The sequence below is a fragment of the Equus caballus genome, chromosome 4 (genome assembly GCF_041296265.1).
Source record: "Equus caballus isolate H_3958 breed thoroughbred chromosome 4, TB-T2T, whole genome shotgun sequence".
NCBI lineage: Eukaryota > Metazoa > Chordata > Mammalia > Perissodactyla > Equidae > Equus > Equus caballus.
This window is the reverse complement of record NC_091687.1, coordinates 45,197,914-45,220,748: the sequence shown is the minus strand read 5'-3', so window position 1 is coordinate 45,220,748 and position 22,835 is coordinate 45,197,914. Positions and strand designations below refer to the sequence as shown.

The window sequence follows — 22,835 nt, the reverse complement described above, 5'->3', positions numbered from 1 at the left end:
GCCTGAGCATCAGGATAGTTTTTTAAAGCTCATTAGGTGATTCTGGTATGCAACTAGGATTGAGAACTCACTGGACCAATCACCCAATCTGATCACCAGTTAGCAGCCCATGGAGATAATATTAGGATAATAATAGAATTTGCCACATGAGAGAGGTGTTAAAAATAAACAGGTTGGTATACATAAAGTTGAAGCTCAAGCAATCACATAAGTTTTGATCTCAGTCCACTCTCCTCTTCTGTCAGATTGGTTTTAGAGGCAGATTCTAGCTTTCTTTTTCCAATCATTATTATTATTATTATTATTGCTGAGGAAGATTTGCCTTGAGCTAACATCTGTGCCAATCTTCCTCCATTTTGTATGTGGGTCACTGCCACAGCATGGCTGCCGATGAGTGGTGTAGGTCCGTGCCTGGGAACCAAACCAAGGCTGCTAAGCAGAGTACGGTGAACTTAACCACTAGGCTATGGGGTGGCTCCTCTTTTTTAAATCATTATTTATTTATCTATGTTTAATTTTATTGAAGAATAATTGACAAATATAATTGTATATATTTAAAATGTACAATGTGATGATTTGATATACATATAGATTGTGGAATGAATACCAAGATCAAGATAATTAACACATTCATCACACCATATAGTTAATATAGTTTTTTTGTGCGTGTGGTGAGAATGCTTAGGATCTACTCTCACTAACTTTCAAGTATTCAATACCGTATTATTAACTGTAGTCACCATACTCTAAACTAGATCCTCAGAACTTACTCTTTTTATAACAGAAAATTTGTACCCTACACCCCATTTCCCCCTCCCCCCAGCACCTGGCAACTGCTGTTCTATTCTCTGTTTCTATGAAAGTGGCTTTTACAACTCAATAGCAAAAAAGCAAATAATCCAATTAAGAAATAGGCAAAGGACCTATTTTTCCCAAGAAGAATATAAACGGCCAACAGGTACATGAAATGTTGCTCAACATCACTAATCATCAGGGAAATACAAATCAAAATCAAAAGGGAATATCATCTCACACCTATTAGGATGGCTAGTCCCAAAAAGACAAGTGATAGCAAATGTTGGCGAGGATGTGGCAAGGATGTGCACTGTTGGTGGGATTATAAAATGGTACAGACATTATGAAAACAGTATGGCAGTTCCTCAAAAAATTAAAAATTGAACCACCATGTGATCCAGCAATCCTGCTGCTGCATACATATCCAAAGGAATTGAAATCACTATCTCAAAGAGATATCTGCACATCCATGTTTACTGCAGCATTATTCACAGTAGCCAAGACATAGAAACAACCTAAGTGTCTGTTGACAAGTGAATGGATAAAGAAAATGGGGTGTGTGTGTGTGTGTGTGTGTGTGTATATAAATGGAATATTATTCAGCCATAAAAAAGGAAATCCTGCCATTTGTGACAAGACAGATGACCCTGGAGGACATTATGCTAAGTGAAATAAACCAGACAGAGAGAAACAAATACTGAATGCTATCAGTTATATGTGGTATGCTAAAAAAAAATTTTTCTCCAAAGAAACAGTGTTTTCAAAACAGTGAGTAGACTTTCTGGTGTTGGCTACTGTACTAGTTCTTTATTGCTGCAGTAACAAATTACCACAAATTCAGCAGCTTAAAACACCATCAATTTATGATTTCACAGTTCTGTAGGTCAGAAGTTTGGGCAGGCTAGGCTGCCTTCCATGCTCAGGGTCTCAAGGCAAAATCAAGGAGCTGGCCAGGCTGGGCTCCTATCTGGAGGGTTGGGTAAAGAATACATTTCCAAGCTCATTGAGGTTGTTGGCAGAATTTCATCTCTTGCAGCTGTAGGACCGAGGCCCCGTTTTCTTGCTAGATGTCAGCTGCGGTTTGCTCTCTGCTCCTAGAGGCCATCCACATGCTTCTCACATGGTCCCCTTCATCTTTAAAGCAACTACAGTGTGTCAAGTTCTTCCATGCTTCAATTCTGATTTCCTTTTCTGTTCCAGTTGGAGAAGCCTCTCCATTTTTAAAGCTCTTGTGATTACACTGGCCTCATCTGGATAATGCAGAATAAGCTCCTTATTTTAACGTAAACAGTGCTTCATAACAACAGAATCATGGAAGTGATATTTTATCATATTCACAGGTTCTGGGGGGTTAGGATGGGAAATCTTTGGGGGGGGGGAGGACTATTTTAGAAATTCCACCTACCTCAACTGCCCATCCACTTCCCTATTTAGCACCCCTCTACCCCAATTGCTCTTACGCCTCCTTCAATCTTGTCACCAGCTGGTATTTAACAATCGCGAAGTGAAGTGTTAGTAACTGTCACATCTTCTTTTGTAGCTCCATTAGGTATAATTTATTTCCCATATTAGGCAAAAACCAGGGCAGGAATGATGCCAGATTCACATGTATGCCCTGGTCATGGGCATGGAGGAACAGCAGGCTGGCCTGACCTTGAGGGGTCAGAGGCATCAGGCAGTCAAGCCTGGGAATTCTAATTAGACACAAAGCAATAAACAAGAAGAGGAGGCAGTTCATTTCAAGGGCCAGGTGTGTCACTTACAGGTAAGCATGAATGGAGTTCAAAGGTAGTTATGAATGAAGATGATTTCAGAGCCGATGGGCCTTGGCAATTTTTCCATGACCATTCCAATCACACTGCACAGGCAGCCCTCAACTTTCCTGACTCCTAAACTAAATTTGACTTTTCTCAGAAGCCCAAATTGGTTCAGTAAATTACTCTTTTAGAGGAAAGTATACCTGGTAGTTGTCCAGAATATTTCTTAGGAGTCCTCAGGCAAGTATTATTTTAGCCTGATTTTTAATCTTTAAGTTGGGAGAATTAAAAAGTATTGAAAATCTGCACAAAGAGTGGAGAGTGGGAAAGTTTGGATAATCCTGAAAAGCCAAAATGAACAAAACAAAAAAATAAAGGCCCAAAGACAGAAGTTCTCACGGCCACATTTTTACTGTGATTCCCTAGTTGGACACTGTAGGTGTGGTCCAGTCCCCCCTTCAAGTGTGAGGCACTCATTCCCCAGCTGCAGGAGTTGGCAACTGATGGCTCTCAGCCAAGTTCCTCTCAGGCAATTACCCTCAGCTGAAGAGGGCTACTTGCCCAAGATCATGCTCCCTCCCTGGGCAGTCCTCATCCACGGACAGGTAAATATTCGTGTATAAAGCCCAGCAGCCTTGCAAGTAGGACAAGACTGAAGGGACATCCCAGTTCCAGAGTATCCCTGAGGCATTGGCTCAGGCCTTTGTCAGGACTGCCTTACAGTTCAACACCCACCTCTGCACAAACCTGTTCCCTCTACTTCGCCATAGGTGTGAATCCCAAGGGCACTTCCCAACCACCTTCCTGCATGCTCATCTCCGACTGGCACCAGATTCCAACAAGTCCCATCAATTGAGGCTACGTTGTTCACCAGAGGCCTCCAAAGTGAAGGTGTCTGTGTGTGAGTATATACAGGCACACACGTGGCCATTCTTGTGTTTAAGAAAGAAAGAATGGGCAAATCATCCAGTGTTTTAAAATATGACTGGAAAATAAATTTATTAAATTTTAAAATTCCACTATGAATTTCAATTTTTCTTTTTTTAAAGTCCTAATTTCATCTGCCAGAAAGAGTTCCAAAAGCTAACAGTGGAAAGGTGAAAAATTCAGAGAAGCAGTAAGTATATCAAATCCCTTTCCGTCAATGATGCACTAGACTTATGATGATTTGGGCACAGTTAACACAAGGGGTAGATTGTTAGCCATAGCTAGCTATTCAGGATATGACATTCATAAACTAATGGAGCCATTTCAAAGTTGAAATGAACAACATTTAAGAATGCTTCACTATGTTTTGAAAAATAACTCAAGAAAATTCTCCCCAAATTCAACTCTTGGTTCTTCTGTAGAGTGGTCAGCAGGAATGCAGCCCGCAGAGGCAGCTACTCCTTAGGATATGGCTGGGCCCGCTGTAGAGCAGAAAGAGCCCCGACTCGCTGACCTCCAGTCCGGATCTTTAAAGTGTTAATTTGAATGGAACTGCCATGCTGATGCTAAGCTGGTATCCGAAAACCTCCCGAGAGAGAAACAGATAGTATCTAAGAATAGCACAAGGTGGAATCAGTCTGGATATTAAGACATGTGTGAGATCCATGTGTGTAAATAACTATTTCATGCCCCAAAGTAGACAATTCTAGACATTTTCTAGGTCTTCTGATAGCTTTGTTTTTTGTGGAAATTGGTATCGTTTGAAAAGAACACTTCTTAGCCCAATCTTAAAGAGTTAGGGCATAAGGTGCTCTTAAATGTGTTAGAAAATCAAGAAGGCCAGCTGTGGGCGAGAGGTGTGTGAAAGATTGTTTCCTGTGATATTCATCTTGGGTAAAAGTTTGGCTTCAAAAGATTTTTTTAAATGTAAAATATGCATTTTTAGAGAGAATCATCTTAGATTAAAATATTATATTCTTTAGAGTGATAAATAACATATAAATTGCTACATTTTAAGCAAACACGGGAAGCAAGAGATGTACAGCATAATTCAATGCCTCTAAAGCATGGTTCCATATTGCCTGCATCAGAATCATCTGGAGTGATTTTAGAAATTCAGATTCCTGGGCCCCACTCCAGACCTATTCAGCCTGGGATTCTGCACTATAACTAGCACATGAGGTGATTTCTGGGCACACTAAAATGTAAGAAAAACTGGCATAGTAGGATGATTAGCTTTAGGGCTAGAGGAGTCTTAAAAGATAAATCTAGCCCAAACCCCTTGGACTGTGACCAAAGCACACAGATATGCCACAATATAAGGTTTAAATAATGATGTCACAGTCTGAGATCCTTTTAGTTGAACAAATATTTATGGATGACCTACTCTCTGCAAACCTCTGTGGGAGATGTAAAGACGAACGAGACATAATTCTTGCTGTGAATCTAAAATGTCATCTAATTTTCAACTAAATATGCAATTCAACTTTTCCCCGGTTCTCAGTTTTTATTCTTATACCTCTTCATGTAAGATTGTCTCCTGGAAGTCATTTAATATAATGCTCACAAAATCCCAACTAGTAACTTTATTTTTGCTCTCAATTTATCTCCCCACTCTAGGATCAAGACCAGGGTAGTAGATGGGTGAGGTGGTGAATAGGAATAATTCCAATCTACTCTATCAAACTGAAAGCACATCAGGTACGTGGCTTTAATGTACAAAATCAAAATTAATATAGCTGCAGTGTCTGTGCTTATTCTCTGAACTCGGTATGCCGCACTACTATTGATTTGGTGTGAGGATGTCCCAGTCCATTAACTGTTTCAGGGAGTTCTTTTATTTATTTTTTTGAGGAAGATTAGTCCTGAGCTAACTACTGCCAGTCCTCCTCTTTTTGCTGGGGAAGCCTGGCCCTGAGCTAACATCCGTGCCCATCTTCCTCTACTTTCTGTATGGGACGCCTACCACAGCATGGCGTGCCAAGTGTTGCCATGTCCGCACCCGGGATCTGAAACGGCGAACCCCGGGCCACTGAGAAGTGGAACGTGTGAACTTAACCGCTCCGCCACTGGGCCAGCCCCTCAGGGAGTTCCTTGATACACAACATTAAGGTTCTGACTCCAACATCTGCAGTCAGAAAAGGCAGACCTGGAATCTATTCTATATTTTAAGACTTGACTTTAAACTTTGAGAACTTGTAGACCCTTAAGAGTATGTTTAACTTGAGAAACTCCTTTAGAGACTGAGGCAGTACCTGTTCAGAAGTGCACAGGGTCCTACCCTCAGCCTTTACTATCTAGATGAAGACTTAGAGGTTTCTCCCAGAGGCGGCTTTTAATAAATTTAGGTCAGCTAAGCATGCAGTGTATAGCTTGCTTCTTCTAAGACTCAACAACGCTTAAGGACTGCAAGATAATCCCTCAGTACTTGTTCTCTGAGCTCATGGAGCCCCCACTGAAGTGTGACTGCTAAGGCATTAAAAATAAGCTTATCTTCCTTCCTAGGACCACACGGGTCTGCTCATCTTTGATTGTCTAAAATGAAGGGATTTCTTTAGGTTGAATACTAATCCGTACAATGTGAATATTATATGCATCCCAAGAACGGGAGTGGGCTCCTCTGTCATTTGGTTCTCTGAGGGCAATCTTGCTGAGCTTTCTGTTTAACAACTTCACTTCACTACAAGGCCAGTCAGGTCAGTGGGTTGTTGGGTTGACAGTTACATACACACCACTGCTACTGGAGGACTTTGGGTAGCATAGATTTTATGGTACCTATAAGGTGAGACACAGATTCATTTGTCCTATTCAAAAGACTACTGAGAAGTGCGATGTTCCTGCCAAAGATTGTATTCAATCAAAAATAACAAGGCAAGAAAATGTAACTTAATACCAAAAGAAATAGAGAATAGAAGTAGACCCATGGTGGGGACGGGGCAGGTAACAGAGGTAGTAGACATGGATTCTATAATGTCTATGTTTAATATGTTTAAGGATGTAAAAAAATAAGATTGAGAACATTGGCGGAGATTTGGAAATTACAGCAAATAACCAAATGGTAATTCTAGAATTGAAATATTTGATAAATGAAACCAAAAACTCAAAAGACGGGCTTAATAGTGGACAAACACTACCAGCAAAACTTTTCATTACAGTAGTTACTGGCTGACCTCCCTCAAACTCTAATTTCACAAAAAACTTCTTGGCCTCTAAAAAGCAACCTTGTTTGTCTTGGACAGTTCACCTGGCAGGGCTTTACCTTAGGTGAAGGGGGATCTCTTGTCTTTGAGTTTTGCTCTTAACTTCTAAGTCCTTAGCCTTCATTGCCCATTTTGTTTTGACTATTTAAAGACTGGTTGGCTCTGTTACAGATAAGTAGGAGGAGCCTTCTCTAGACAGTGAGTTCCTGGGGGCAGGGACTCTATCTTTTCTTCTTTCCAACCCCAGGAACAGCAAAATATCTGGGGGAAAAACAGCCATTCATATGAAAACAAGAATTGGACCTGAAGAGTAGAAGGAAAGTGAGGGAAGAGTTAACGAGAAAGGCTTTGAATAAACAAACCCTAGGCAATGACCCAAACTACTCAGCCCTGGGAAGTTGCTTCTGTCTCAAGGCAGTTTCTTCTGCCTGCGCTTCCCCTAGCTCCTCATTGCTACTCTCAGTCTGGCCAGTCTTCCTTTACAATGACTGACAGGAGTGTGATCCTCCTCTCCTTACTGAAAGGGTATGTTAGTTCTTCTCTGTGAGAGTAGTACAAAGGGAGATTTCACTAAAGTCTTGACTCCTGGTGAGGGAGCAGACGGCTGGTCTTCTTTCACTTCTCTAACAGTGATGTTCCTCCCATCTCACATGTTTAGCAGAGAGCTCAAATATACAGCTAAATTTTATCCAATGGGAAGGAACTGTGGAGATCACAATACACAACTGAAGTATGGTTTTCTTTAGTTACCTTAACGCAAGACTAAAATACTAAAGCAGAAAAAAAGCGGTGAACCAAAGTTCTGACCTTAACCTGTGTGCAATAGACGAGGTAGAAAATGGGGTCACTGTACTTGGGTTGCCTCAAGATACATCTCCCTTCCCATCCAAACTAACTGTTCAACTAAATGAAAAGTGAGGTCCTTGAGCAACAAGTTTTGTTCCCTCTTTTGTTAATGGGGAAGAGCCAGTATTTCTGAGAGAGCTCTGAAATGTCAGGAACAGTCCAGATTTAGTTTAGCCACAATCATCTTTGGCCCTAGCAGCATGATTGTTACTTGTCAGATTGTTTCTCTCATTCTTTTTCATATGAAGGAGGGTGTGGACTGGTTTAGAACTAGGGTATTAAGAGATTTGATGTCTGTATTACCACATCCCAGCATCCCAGGTGTGATTTTGACTTATATGAAAGCTAACAAAAGAAATCAAATGTTTGCTGACCTTGTGTGTACAGAATAGCTTGGGTTTAATCTTGGGAAGAAATACCTGTGGGAGAAGTGAAAGAGGAAGTAACCATGATAACTCCTAATTTTAACATGATATGCAATGGAGTGAGGTTAATTTTTAATTCTTACATATGAGAAGTACAATAACTATTTTAGAGAGGAAACCACTATGATCCTGTCACATAAGGTGGAGTCGAGAGAAAAATGGTGTCAGTTCAAAGGAAATCACTCCACTTTAACTTCATTTTAAAAAATTAATCTGATGCTAATAACTATGCTTGTGGGTAAAGTCACTGGTTCACATGTTCACAGCTTCTATTTCTCTTGCTTCACTTATTTCAGTTTCAGTAATAACAGGAAGTTTGGGTAATTCTACATCAAAAGTTTCAGATATAAAGAGGAAAAAAGAACTCTTTAAAAGACATCCTGACAAGCGTGTTTCAAAGAATTCTATGTAGTGATCTAGAGTTATCAAAGAGCAAATTTAGAAAATATTCTGTAAGTTTAGGTTTTGTAAAGACTACTGAATTAGTAAGAGGCCAAATAAATTTCTACTGCTTTATAGCAAAAATTCTGTTTTAAAGCACTAATTTACATTATTATAAGGTAATCGATTGGCCCTAAATGAGGTCATTTGTAATCTTAAATTAAAAATTTATGAGCACCCAGCAGTTTTTCATCCCTTTCCACCCTCTAAGTCAGTATATATTACACAGAAGATGGGATTTTGACATGTTTTGAGATTTCAGAGAGGTTAAATTTCACCACCCAGTTCTACTTCACTTATTCTGAGTCACTCTACCTCTGAAACCAGTTTTCCATATGTTATATTTGTTTGAGGATTTAGTAGCCTAAGAGGGTCTAAGAACAAGAAAACATGGAATGAAGGTCTGACCTGGTAAAGATTATGAGACTTACAGATGGAAAAAACACCAATTATCATGATTACTTAAGGACCTCAGACCGCTGATCGCACGTCTAATTTAGGATCACTAAAAAAATACAGGTGATTCACATACTTCTCTGACTTTTTTCTGCTTCCACTTCCAAAATTTTGATATTTTAACGACGAAGACTGATTTTAAAAATAGCTATTTTTAAAAAGGAACATGACATAAATGAAGTTACACGGTAACATTCCGTTAAGTTTCAAGGCTGGTTCGTATTACAGCAAGGTGATCATGGCTGAAACTGGATCCTAAAATATCTCTGAAATCCTTAATCAGTGAGACAAAACAGGAACAGGATTGGGCCTGGTGCAGCCTCACCTGGGTTTCACTGTTGCTGCTCCACATATGATTTATTTAAGAACAAACAATACAGACTCTGTGAAATATATTGGATGTCAGATTATTGGGCAATTTTCTCACTGGGGCCACAAATCCAGACCACACTCCTCTGGTAAAGATGAGATTTCCTCTGAAGAGAGTAAATGTTTTCACTGTTAGTTTCCCGGGGGAGAGGTCAGTTCTCCAGCAGGAAGTGAGGACTGAGAGCTTTAGAGTGGGGAGAAGAGAGATCATCTTCATTTTTCTTAGGGTAGATGTCAATTTGGCTCAGAGTCTAAAGTTGTGGTGGTTATCTGGAATGCTTCTGGTGGGGGTGGTTCAGCTACCTCTGGTGCCTCGGAAAGAGGTAGCAAATAAAAGCCAGCTTAGTGACGGGCAAGAGGATCCCACTGGGTCTGGGCAGCTCTCATATTCTCTGGACTTTTTTTCTTCTGTTATTCTGAAACATTCAGGAATGTCTACTTTCTGCTGTGCTGTGGTAATAAGGGAGAGGACAAGTCCCTTCCCCAGGGCCAAACACGATGAGAGAAGGAAGTCACAGCAAAAGATGGCAGTGCCCAGTGGAGCAGTTCTGTCCGAGGAGGCAACAGCAAACCAGAAGAGAATCCTCTGCCTCCCTGTTTCAAATACAGTAAAAAAATGCTTGTGATTTGATTCCTAAGAGCTCTCTCTGCCACAATGAATGCCATTTAAAACCTCACGCACTACTTTTGCCAGACAAGATGACATCAACTTAAAGTTAAAATAAGGCAAATTCTTACTAGTTTTTAAGTACTTAAAAACACACCCATATTTTTGTTTAGGTTCTAGAAGGAAACATTTCCACAAGGAAGAGAAAATTCTAGGATTGTGCTGGCATGCATTCTCTGAGTCCTATCTCGTCCTTCTTTTAGTTAATTCTAGGAAACTTTCTTCAGCTGGTGAGAAGGAACTGAAATTCACAAGAGATATGTAATTTTAAAAAAAAAGTCTTCAAAACACATCTGCTGGTAAAAAATGGGGCAATAAAAAGTCTTAAGAAACTAAAGGATTGCTGCTAATGAGAAGAAAAGAAAGGAAAAAAGAAAAGATATAGGATAGAGAAGAAAAGAACAGGGGAAGGTTCAAAGAGCAGAAATTCAAAGGCAAAAAGTAAAGGTAAATCCAACCAGGCAAACAGGTTTGCAAAAATTACTTTTTATAACAATAAAGCATTTCAATGACCAATTATCCTAAGCACATAGTTCCTTCACCTCATTGAATAAAATTACTTATAAATATGCAATCAGCATGAAAAAGACATAGTTTTAATAAAAGAGAAATCCAACTATTAAAAATCCAACTATTTCTATTCCTCTCTCCCTTTCTCTCTCTCTCTCTCACACACACACACCATTAAACAGTAAAAATACAAGGAAGACAGCCTTGTATGGAACCAAAGGAAAAGGTGAATCGTTAATTCTCTTTCAAACTACTTTCTGGATTTTACTACCATTTCTCTATAATCTAACAACAAAATTAATGGAAAATGAAATTCAATCTAAATGCTACCTGGAGTATGATTCTAGTGTTACAGGAGTACAAAGAGGAAAGATAATGCAGTTTAGAGTGAGTTCTATGAAAAAAGATTCGAAACTGACAAAACTTGATTAGTTGTTAAGACTAAGATATTGCACTCAAATTAGTTCTATGACGACACATCATCTAGCAGCTCTACAAATGAAGAAGTACTGTTAATCTTTCACTAGGCATTCATTAGAAAACCCAAACAGCTCACGTGCTGGAACTGAATCTCATATAAAGAGACAATGAGTATTTCCTTATTGAGAAGTAATCAGCTGTATTCAACTGCCCTATACAGAGGCAATATATAAAAGAAAAAAGAGTATAAATGCCGAGACAAATTTTTAGTCCTGGAAAAAAGAAATATCAATAACAAAATACAAGAGACACTAGCACAAACAGTTGGTGGTTCTTTTGGCAGAAGAACTGATGCAACACAGATGGTTTCAAGAACTACAGTAGTTAAAGGTCTAGGCAGCAATACTAAATTCATTAATTAGTAACAAATCAAACTCATGGCAAAACAAAGTTTACTTCCATGTTTTACTATTACTGACAGATTTATCTGGAGAATGTCAAAGTTGCTGAAATCAACTTTAGTTGTTAAATGTTCATTTAGCAATAAACACTAACGGAATTTCTATTTGGACAATGTATATTGTCAACATTATTAGAGCTGATGTAAAAACAGGTTTGAGGCAGAGCTTTTCCCTTTAGCAAGAAGATAATTTCAGCAACAATCTTGTATCCTTTCTAGAATTATTCCTTTGAAAAACTTAAAATATGTAGTAAATGTGTGTGTATTTATGTAAATAAATCTCTTCTCTAATAACTTATCAATTAGCAGTACAATTAAATACAACTAATTGGCAAACACGGGGCTATGTGCATATGCTAAATCATACAAGTCTGCCCCCAAAGCAATATGAAGTGGTTTTTATCTCCTCAGCTTTTCTAAAGCTGCTTAATCCAAATGACGGTGTATAAATATGTGTATACACACACATATGGATATACACACTAATAAGGAACACACTGGATAGTAGGTTACTGAAAATTGAGGCAGACAGGCTAGACTCAGGGGCCTTATGAACATTTGTAGTCACTTGCTTCGGAAGAGGTATGTCAATTTTTATTTATATCCTAATATCAATAGACCTGAGCTCTGGGTGAAATATGCTTAAAAACTCCAAGTTTTTGGCTTCTAGATTGCATTTCAGTGGCCTTCACATATGTCCAAGCATGATTAAGCAAAGGTGGAAACACATTGCTTTTTTTTCCACATAGGAGGAGTGAAGAACTTCACAGAAATAACTTTTGAAGTTTATAAAATGTCTGTCATTCAGGTCTCAGCTCAATTATTACCTCCTCAGAGGACTTCTTTGATACCCCATCCAGAAAATCACTCTATCATATCACTCTTTTATTTTCCTAACACCACTCTCTGAAATATCTTGTTCAACTATCTATTAACTTATTTTTTGTCTACCTGTAGAATGAAGGCTCTATGAGAACAGGAATCCTGTATGTCTTGCTCACCACTCTATTTCTAGTAGCTGCATGCAGGGCAAAATTATTTGAATAAAAATTAGTTGAATAAATGAATTTCTCAGTGTACATGATAAATCAAAATATATACTAAAAAATAGAAAAGGTATCTCTTTCTCTCCCTCTCTATACACATACCTACAACACACACACACACAGACACACACACACACACACACACACACACACACAGGGCCTACAGAGTTGGTGTTTCTAATTTTTTTAAGGTAGATTATTCAAAATTAGAGGTGGGATATTTTATTGCTTTAAAGAAAAATAATATACACTGTAGTAAAAACTACTTAAGCCTATTCAAACTAAAGAACTTTGATTGGAAAACAATTTAAAATATTTTTGGTAAAATAACCCCAAAACTATCCATAAGAGACAATGTTTCTCTGGCAACTTTTACATCAGTTAAAAATAATCAGATAAAACAGCTTTAAACATGGTAATTTATTTTATGCGGTTGCTTAAATCCATTGTTTAAAAATGTTCAAAGGCACTTGAAAAAACATTTAAAAATACATTTTTCTGACTTATTGGTGATCACTTAAAATAAGCAAGTCACCAGACATTTTTAAATCATTTATGATACTATTATCTTACATAATTTTAAAATTCCAAAACACAAACATTCACTGTGTAATATAACACACTGCTTAGCAGTAAGATTAGTTTCCCTCTAATAATATACTTTATATGGATTATTAATTTGCAGGGCCCTGCAAAGTTATTTAAACTTAACTGATATAAACTGAAAACTAGAGAGGTAAAGGAGTTGAAATAGAGTACTATTTAACTCTAAACTAGTTTTGGAGTGTTTTCTCTAAAGAGAATTTGTAAAATTTCTTATTCTAAGCTGTATTAAATTTCTATTTCAACTCAATATATAAACATAAGTCATTTAAAAAAAATCAATAGAAGTTACATTTAGCATAAAATAAACCACAGGTTGTCCCCCAGATTTCTTAAGTATGTTTCTGTCAGGCCTATTATAAAGAAGTAGAGAAATGAGGCAACTGAGCTTTTTGTTTGTTTTTGAGAAAAGGGAAGGGAGGGAAGTGGTGGAATCCAAATAACTTTATTTAATAATAGTCTACCTAGCATTAGTTTAAAATTGTAGATGTTTAAGCAGGGCAAGTATCCTGAGAGCCAGCAGGCATTATTATTGGACAGATTTTTACTGCCAATCTCATAGAGAAACCTAAAGTTAATAGGTATAACATTATCACTAAGTGATACAAATTCTAATCACTAATAACAGCCAAATTAACCCTGTAAAGGCAGCATTAAAAGTAGTTAGAAAATGGAAATTAATTATAGAGGAAATGAAGGGTAATAAATACAAAGAATACTCTAATGAACTGAAAAGTGAAATGAAAAATAAAAGGATGGACTTGATCTAATCAATCAAGTGAGGGATTTTTCAAGCCTCAATCTGGTAGGAATACAGTTTAATAGGCTCAAGTAACTGAAAAATTAATACTCAAGAAACAATTATGACAATAACTATAAGCAAATTTAATGCTCAAATCTAATTTTACCATATTTCAAAAAATATAAAAAACTAGTCATTTATTTTAGAATCTTCTTACAGAAACAAAAACTCCTCTAAAATTTAAGGTATTTGAAAACAAATAAGTGTAACTCTGGAACAAAACTCTGCTTTGTATCATCTGTGACCTTCCTATTTGAAAATACCAGTGTACTGTGATCAGAAAACATAAGATAACAAAAGTCTTATGTTTTGAGACCACAATAAAATCACTTATCCAAATGATAAAGATCTTAATTTAAAAGATAAGTCATTATGATCATGAAAATTGGTTTTATGTGCTCTATCAAATACTTGGAGAATTTTTTGCTTTATTAGGACATATAAGACAATCAACTGATTCTTGAAAGTGATGAAATTTTGATAATATCAACTAGCAGAATAACATTCTGCATATTATATAATAGTATTTTGCTACCTCTACTTAAATTTTTTACTAACAATTGTGAACATTTTTGATGACACTTATTTAGGTATGCTTTTAATGAATTAGTATGTACTTACTAGTACTTAATGAACCCTTCCTGCCCCAATGTGAAACTACTAACCTTGGAGAATTACAGATTTTACTGTGGGTCCTCATGTTAGTCACTCTGAAGAAGCTAACGAATTTTGCCAAAATGAATGATGCACTGATCCTTTAAACTATCTTTAAAGTCTTTCACATTTAATGTAGTGTGATCTTGAACCACGCTGATTTAAAACATGCTTTATCTAAATCTTTGAAAGACATTTTACTTCTGGGGCAGTAATTGTCAGCGTGTTCCAAGGATCATTTGCCATCAGAATCACCTAGGTCTTAGGACAATGGTTCTCAAACTAGCATCAACAGGACTGAAGGACTTGTTTAAACATAACTGCTACCCTCCACCCCTAGAGCTTCTGATTTAGTAGGCCCGGTGGCGGGGGTTGGGAGGGCAGGAGAGGTTGCAGTTCAACAAGTTCCTAGGTGATGCTGATATTGCTGGCTGGGACTATACTTTAAGAACCACTGCCCAGGGATACCTGATAAGAACATATATTCCTGGGCTCCATGCTAGAATTAGAATTTCTGGAATTGGGATCTTGAAATCTCCATTTTAACAAGCTCCAGGCAGGAGTATAAGAACAAAATTTGTGAACCACTATGACAATTTGGCTGGTTGATTTGACTATTACTGGCCAATGTATCAGATGTCACATGTCAATAAGTAAAAACAGAAATAATGCTAAATGACTAACCTCAAGGCTTGACATGGTACAGAGGACACGCAGGACTTGAGCATAAATCCTAGCTCTGTTACTTACCAGCATTGTGACAGTAGAAAAGTTACTTTAATTCTCTAAGCCTCAGTTTTCTGATCCATAATATGGGAATAACACCCAATTTGTGAGGATTAACACTAATGTACATAGAGTCCCTAAGCACAGCATCTGGCATACAGTAGGCATCAGACAAAAACTAGCTATTATTCATTATAAGAAATGTATGAACTATTTCCTTCAACATCTGATTTGATTAAAGCAGATTTTTCATTCATTTAAAACAAATATTTACACTCTGAGGTAACAGAATAATAAAATCTTATACTAATTGTTACATACTCTGGGCCAGACACTGTCTTAAAAGTCATACAAATATTCACTCATTTAATCCTCAAAAAAATCCTGTGAGGTAGGTAGTATTATTGTCCCTAATTTACAGATGAGGAAATTGAGGCACAGAGAAATTAAGTAAATTGGTCAAGGTTACAAAACTAGTAAGTGATGGAGCAAGAATTTAAACCCAAGTAGTCTGACTCCAGACACCAGGATTCATCACAATGTTAATTTCCTATGAGTGAATTTTAAGGTTTTTTGGATGTTTACGATAAACCATTTATACTTATAGTATGGAAAAGTTGCATATGTGGACTGTAAATAAATTCATATCCACACCAAGGTGAAGAGTTGTTCAAAGAATAGAATGAATGCCTTGAAATTTTGGCAGATAATATCATTGTGAAAACAAAAAACAATTTAATAGATAAAAACTGGTGTGAGCTTTCACTATGTAGACAGCGTAGTCCATAATTAGCCACTAAGATGAATATTCTCTCAAATACACCATCCAAAGAGGTCATGGTTTTGACATGTTTTGGCACAATAAATATAAACTATTTAGCTAAGCAGCAGAGTCAATGGCATGACAACCATGTAAAATTAGCATAACTATAAACATAAGAGAAATTTGTAACATTTAAGATAATCTTATTCAAAGTCTGTAAAATGTTTTGTTACAATACAGTCAAACAATATTGCTAAAGACAACAAAAAATTTAAAATTTTCTTTCCTTTCAGAAATTCTTTAAATAGAGGGTCACTAGTAGAACAAATCATTTATGAATGTGTTTTTGATGACAGTCTTGAATAGGTACTCTGCTCTGTTAGAATTATCCACTGGCAAGACAATCATCCCCAAATACTACATCAGCATCAAAATTCAGGCTCTTTATAAATTATTTCAATATCTTTTAATATCTGACATATTGAGTTTGTTTAAGCACTCTGCATTTTCTAATATTTTTAATTAACTCTGATCAAAATCTTGTATTCAAATTATTTTGCCAGTTTAACTAATAGCCACCTCAGATCCTAAAAATGAATTTCAAAGCTCTGCTTCAAACAAGTTATGAAAGGCACAAATTCTCATCTCTCAACAGGATGAGAATAAAAGAAACTATAATTATGTAGTTGGAAAGAGTTTTAAACAATTAAAAATGTCACTTAGTAATTCCTGAGAGTGGCACTGATACAAGAAAAGCATCCCCAAATAGCATTAAATTTACTATTTATTATGGGAAAATTGGGGAACAAAATATTTAAAAATGCATGTTTACAGAACGCTATTAATGCTTTGAGTAAATAAATACTAATAGTTGAGAATGGTATTCAAGAATGGTTAAACATATTTAGAAAAGAGACAACAGGGACTCAGTACAAGATTAATTACTAATTAGAACAAGTATATAATACAGTCAAGGCCCAGGATAATTTCAAAATGTGGTTTTATTAATGCACTTTAGGACAAGTGCCATTCTTATTCTATCTTCTTCTGGAAGAAATGCTGCCAATTACGAATAGCCACAGCTAAATTTTCATTAGACAAAAACCGCATGTGTGTGTGGGGGGGAGATATCATACTGGAAATATAAACTCATGTCTTGAGTTTATGAACAACACTGAGCAACAGTATTTACTCTAAAATTTTCTTTAAGGCAGATCTGTTTACCATCATGTGTGTGTTACTAACACGGTGCAGTGTAGTTTCAGCAAATTTAACTGTTTTAGGTTGTCAGCGAAAATAATACATGTGGTCAGGAACAGGCAACAAATCTCTTTTCTAGTCCTTCTGCCTGGCCACCATTTTAAAAACACAAATTTTTCACATATATATTACTGTATCAAAACACATTTTAACAGACTTCACAGCTCACTTAAAGCTTCAGTTTACAGTCATTCATATGAAAGATTTCTAATATGGAATGTTCACTTGGAAAGAATTCCTCACTGAGATTCCAGTGTTCTGTATCAGAAATGCAGAAGTTCTTCAGTGCAGTGCTAGACATTTTACCTCTGTTCATTTATGTTTTTCTTTCAAGGCTTTCCAACTTCACTTTTGGATCTTCACTTTTGTATTTTTGACTTATTTCCTTTAGTACATTTTTAGGTAAGGCAGGTTGATATCTGTATAAATAACCATATGGACGAAGATGATAAACGAGGTATTCTAACTCATACATAGTTGTAGGATCAACATAGTGAAAAGAAACTGCAAGATCAGAACAGCAACCAGGACCCTAAAAAAGTAGTGGAAATACGCATTATTAATAAACAGCACATTGTCAACATACAATATTCACATACTGATAAAGGAAATACCAATTTTAAGAGAATCCAAGCATTAAAGCTGGCAAGGTAAAGCAGAGGCATTTACTTTTTAGACCTGTGGAAGAAATCAAGAGTTTCTGGAGTTCCGAATGATTTAAAACCAAGCATGAATTTGCTAAAGTATTTTTAACTGAGATAATATTCTCTTATACTCTATAGTCTTTTAACAGAAAAAATCTTGAGACTTCTTCAAATGAAAGGGGCAGTTATACAAAGGATAAAGCTCTATTTCTTCAAGTTTTGCTTTATTTTCATAATTTTCTCACTATAAATTTTTGCTTGGCTCAGCCTCAGAAAGAAACCTTTGGATTATTCAGTGACTACAAACCCTTGCCCATTATGTGCCTGCAACACAATACTTCATCTACACATCAACCCAAACAGTATTATTTAAGAGAAGTGCTGAGTCCTGGGCTTGAATCTAAATTTTGCCTACTAGTGTATGACCTTGGACAGGTTACTTAATCTCTATAAGGTTCAATTTCCCCATCTGCAAAAGATGGTTACTTAAAGAAGACAATTTGTATAAAATGCCTGAGACCACGCTCTGCTTATAGTAAATGCTCAATAAATGTTAGCTATTATTGACAGAATAATGACATTCAGGTGGCCCTCAGAAAGTAGGTCAGAGTTAAACCTTTGTTCAGTTATATAATTCTCATAGATTCCTAACAGAGTTGGTATGAGAACAGGTTTAAACAAAACACAAAGAACAACAAAAACACAAGAAACTATCAGGAACGAAAAAGAAAATAAAGAAAACAGAAAAAAAAGAACTGGTCCTAGAATTAAACAGTCACAAGGTCATTTTGGGGTCAGAATTGGTATCTGGAGAATGCTGCACCCAGGTGACTCCAACAAAACTTCAGACTGTATTCTAATGTCTTTGCAAGGACCTAAGGAGAAAGATAACCATGCAAGTTCCCAGAGAAGATTAATACTGACCTATTAAATTGAACATTTAATAATTCATGTTTGGAAGTATATAGGTTACAATGCAGTAAAAATTATCAAGAAATTGTCTGTTGTAATTTCTCTGGCCTTCTCTCTGAACTTTGAAACAAACACTGGATATGTGGGATTCCTGGACAACTACAGAGGCACTGGAAAATTATCTGGTGCCTACTTTTTACACCTTTAGGGAATACAAAAATAGAAACAAATATGAAAAGTAAACAGATAAGTCAACTTGTGATTATCTAAATCAGCTTTGTCTAATAGATATACGTGAGCCACATAATACAGTTTAAAACTGTCTAGTAGCCACATTTAAAAGTAAAAAGAAATAAGTGAAATTAATTTGAAGATATTTTATTTAACTGAATAAATCCATATTATTTTTCAATATGCAATCAATAAAAAATTATTAATAATGGGGCTGGCCCCATGGCCAATAGTTAAAGTTCTGCGGGCTCTGCTTTGGCAGCCTGGGTTTGCAGGTGTGGACCTACTCCACTCATCAGCCACGCCGTGGAGGCATCCCACATACAAAGTAGAGGAAGACTGACACAGATGTTAGCTCAGGGCTAATCTTCCTCAAGGAAACAAAGGAGGAGGATTAGCAACAGATGTTAGCTCAGGGCAAATCTTCCTCACATATACAAAATTTTTTTTAAATAAATAAATAAGAATAAAAATTATTAATAATTTATTTGTGTTAAGTCCTTAAATCAGGTGTGAACTTTATACTTACAGCACATGCCAATTTGGACTAGCCATATTTCCAGTGTTCAACAGTCATGTGGTTAGTGGCTACTATACTGGCTAGTGTACATTAAACTAAAAGACTAGAACAATGGCAGTTAACTTTAAATTGCTGACCCTCTCTGGAAGCAATTTTATGCAATTGAAATATTGCAATAATATTTTTAATAAGATTTACTGCCTTAATTATGTTACACTCTATTATGCTATTGCTTTTTTTACTGGATGGCTAGGATACTATTATTATTAAGCATTATAAGCAATAAAAGATAATAAAACAGCTATAAGTGTTAGAAACAAAGTAGTTCTTTGCATATGATTATGGATACACCAAAAACTCAAGAGACTCACATGAAAAATTATCAGAAATAAAGAATCCAAGAACACAGTCAGATTTTAAAGATCCTTTTAAAAAAAACCGGCTTTCTGGGGCTGGCCTGGTGGTGTGGTGGTGAAGTACGTGTGCTCCGTTTCAACGGCCCGGGGTTTACGGGTTTGGGTCCAGGCATGACCCTACACACTGCTCATCAGGCCACACTGTGGTGGCATCCCACATACAAAATGGAGGGAGACTGACACAGATGTTAGCTTGGCGACAATCTTCCTCAAGCAAAAGAGGAAGACTGGCAACAGATGTTAGCTCAGGGCCAATCTTCCTCACCAAAACAAGCACAAAAACAAAATGAAAGAACAGTTTTCCTATATTCCAGTTAAAAAGTTTTAAGAATGAACCCAGGTAGAATAGTAACAAAAATATTAAATACCTAGGGAGATGCTTAAGAAGAAATAGAGATCTGAAGAAAATTGTAAAACTTTACTAAGGGACCTAAAAATCCTGGGCAAAGATGTCCATTGTCCCTCAATTAATAAATTTATACACAGGATAAAGACATGAGAGTTGCCAAAACATTTTGAAAGAAAAAAAGAGAGAAAAATAAAGGAGAGTAATATACACTCTTAGATTATTAACTTAAAAATTTTGTAGCTACAAGGTTCAAAACAATATGGTGTTAAGCCAAAACCAAATAGAAGGGAACAGAACTGAAATTTCAGATACTGATCCTACTACAAGTAATGCTATAGTGTATGATAAAGGAAGTATTTTAAATCAGTAACGAAAGTAAGACTCAGTCCAAAATGGTACTGGAATAATTAGTTAAAAATCTGGAAAAACCAGGAGCTCTCTACCTTAACCATATACCAGTAAGTTTCAGATGGATTAGAGTTAATAAAACCAAAGAACTAAGAGAATAAATAATATTTGATCATGTCTGACCTATGAAAAGGCAATTTCACATGTAGAGGGATATATATATATATGATTTATATTTATGTATATATTTATATATAAATTTACATTAATAGATTTACACATCTATTTTAAATCCACTGTATTAAGACTGATTGCAAATTCTTTGGTTAGACTTTATTCTTAGGGAATAGATTCACTTCTAGTGAAGAAAGAAGGTGGTGTGAGAAGAGAACTATATGAAGAGTAAGTTCTGAACACCCAGTTGGAGAACATAATTCTTTGATCAACTAGAATATCTCACACCCTGACGCTCTAGATAAAATTTTTCTACACTATTATTTCTAGTGATTACTACAGAAAAAAAGTGTATTTATGAAATTTAGGATGGCTTGGAAAATAGTAACTCACTTAGGGAGAAGAAAATTTATTAAACGATGGGTAAGTAATAATAGAAGTTTGACTTCACATTGGGTTTACATAGAAGTTTCTGAAAGAGAAGAGGGAACATTAGAAGGTTGGGTCAATTTTGGTACTTCCAAGTCTATTTGAGAGTTTTCAATATAACTGAATAGACTTTATAGAAAGAACATAAATTTTGCCATCTATTTTAAAAACCACTAGAATTTAAATAAAAGATGCACTATAGAAGTATTTATTTTGTTCATATAAAGCATATTGTTAGCTATACCCTATTTGCAGATTTGTGGGCAGTACTCTTAAAGAGAAAGGATATTTTACTGGTTACAAAATAATGACAAATATCATGTCCCTTTGCTATTATTGTATGTGTACCTGGTATCAGATACCCTTAGTAAAATCTTATATGCATTTAGGCGTATTTGCTATATGCATTTGTAACGTTCTTGAGTTTGGATATATTTTTATATGGGAAGGGGTGCAGAATTAGGAAGGGAAGAGCTCAAGTAATCTTGGAAGGGTCACAATATACTAAAAAAAGTTTACATTAAAAAAGCATTCAATGGTACTGGCCCCGGGGCTGAGTGGTTAAGATTGTGTGCTCCACTTTGGCAGCCCAGGGTTCGCTGGTTCAGATCCTGGGCGCAGACCTACACACCGCCAGGCTGTGGTGGCATCCCACATAGAAGAATTAGAATGATCTACAACTAGGATATACAACTATGTACTGGGAGGCTTTGGGGAGGGGGGAAAAAGGCATTCAAAGTAGTACCTCACTGAAAAAAAAGCAGAAATAGAGTATCAAAAGGCAGACTTGGGAATATGCTTGCTTTATAGTCTAGGAAACTGTTGCATCTACAATAACAATAAAATGTTAGCATAAGGTTTCAAACAGCTTAATTACATAGAGCTGAACTTGAAAATGTTTTCTTATTTAAGTGGAATTCTATTCCAACAACAGAATATTGATTCTAATATATCCTCCTAACTCCCTTTTTGGGGCATATTGCCCATTAATCGTAGAGGAGAGCTCATGATGGAAGTAACAAGAGCTTTTAGAATCAGAGTAGTTTGCAATACTGCCTACACTGCTTATCAGGATAGGCAAGTTACCTGACTTTGCTGAGCCTCAGTTTTGTCACCTATTAAATGGAGAATTACTGTAAGGATTAGTTATCGTGTTTGTGTAAGTACCAAGAACACACTAGTCGTTAACAGCAGAAGTAGTTGTGATTTGTTTCAAAGTTTCTTTTTAAAGCGGATTGCCTAAAGCTTGGGCCAGATGTTTTAGGTCCAGAGTTCTTAACCTCAGCGCTACCAATATTTTGAGCTGGATAATTCTTTGTTGTGGGGGGCCGTCCTTTGACTTGTAGAATGTTTAGCATCTAGTGCGTTTCTAATGGGTTTCTACCCACTAGACGCCAGAAGCAACCTCCCAGTTGTAACAACCAAATCTGTCTCCAGACTTTGCCAAAAGTCCCTGAGGAGACAAAACTGCCCCTAGTTGAGAACCACTGTTCTAGATGATGATTTGAAAACACTGGCTTGTAAAGAAGAGAATAGCAGCACGAAGTGCCTTACTTGTATCTTAGGGTGAGAGAAAAGAAGGCATAGAGTACTAGTGACTTGCCTAAAGGTATTATTAATCAATAAAAGAACTGAGTCTAAAAGCTAGGTTTCGTGATTCCTGGTCTCCTTTAGCCATTCATTGC

The 22,835-nt window shown here is 36.5% G+C and overlaps 1 protein-coding gene across 7 annotated transcripts in view; it reads right to left on the bottom strand.

Moving 5' to 3' along the window:
- C1GALT1 (core 1 synthase, glycoprotein-N-acetylgalactosamine 3-beta-galactosyltransferase 1) overlaps positions 1-22,835 on the bottom strand; it is a 53,108-nt gene that overhangs the window by 7,174 nt on the left and 23,099 nt on the right. For 3 of the 7 annotated variants that reach the window (XM_023639252.2, XM_023639253.2, XM_014739098.3), the window contains exon 4: positions 12,725-17,659. The exons of 1 other annotated variant lie outside the window; for it this stretch is intronic. In XM_023639252.2, the coding sequence (XP_023495020.1) occupies positions 17,444-17,659 (216 nt within the window). In that variant the 3' untranslated portion in view covers positions 12,725-17,443. Of the gene's footprint in view, positions 1-1,573; positions 9,811-12,724; positions 17,660-21,042; positions 21,194-22,835 lie in introns of those variants that run through there. 3 more of the 7 variants (XM_023639255.2, XM_070264502.1, XM_023639256.2) reach the window with 3 other exon arrangements.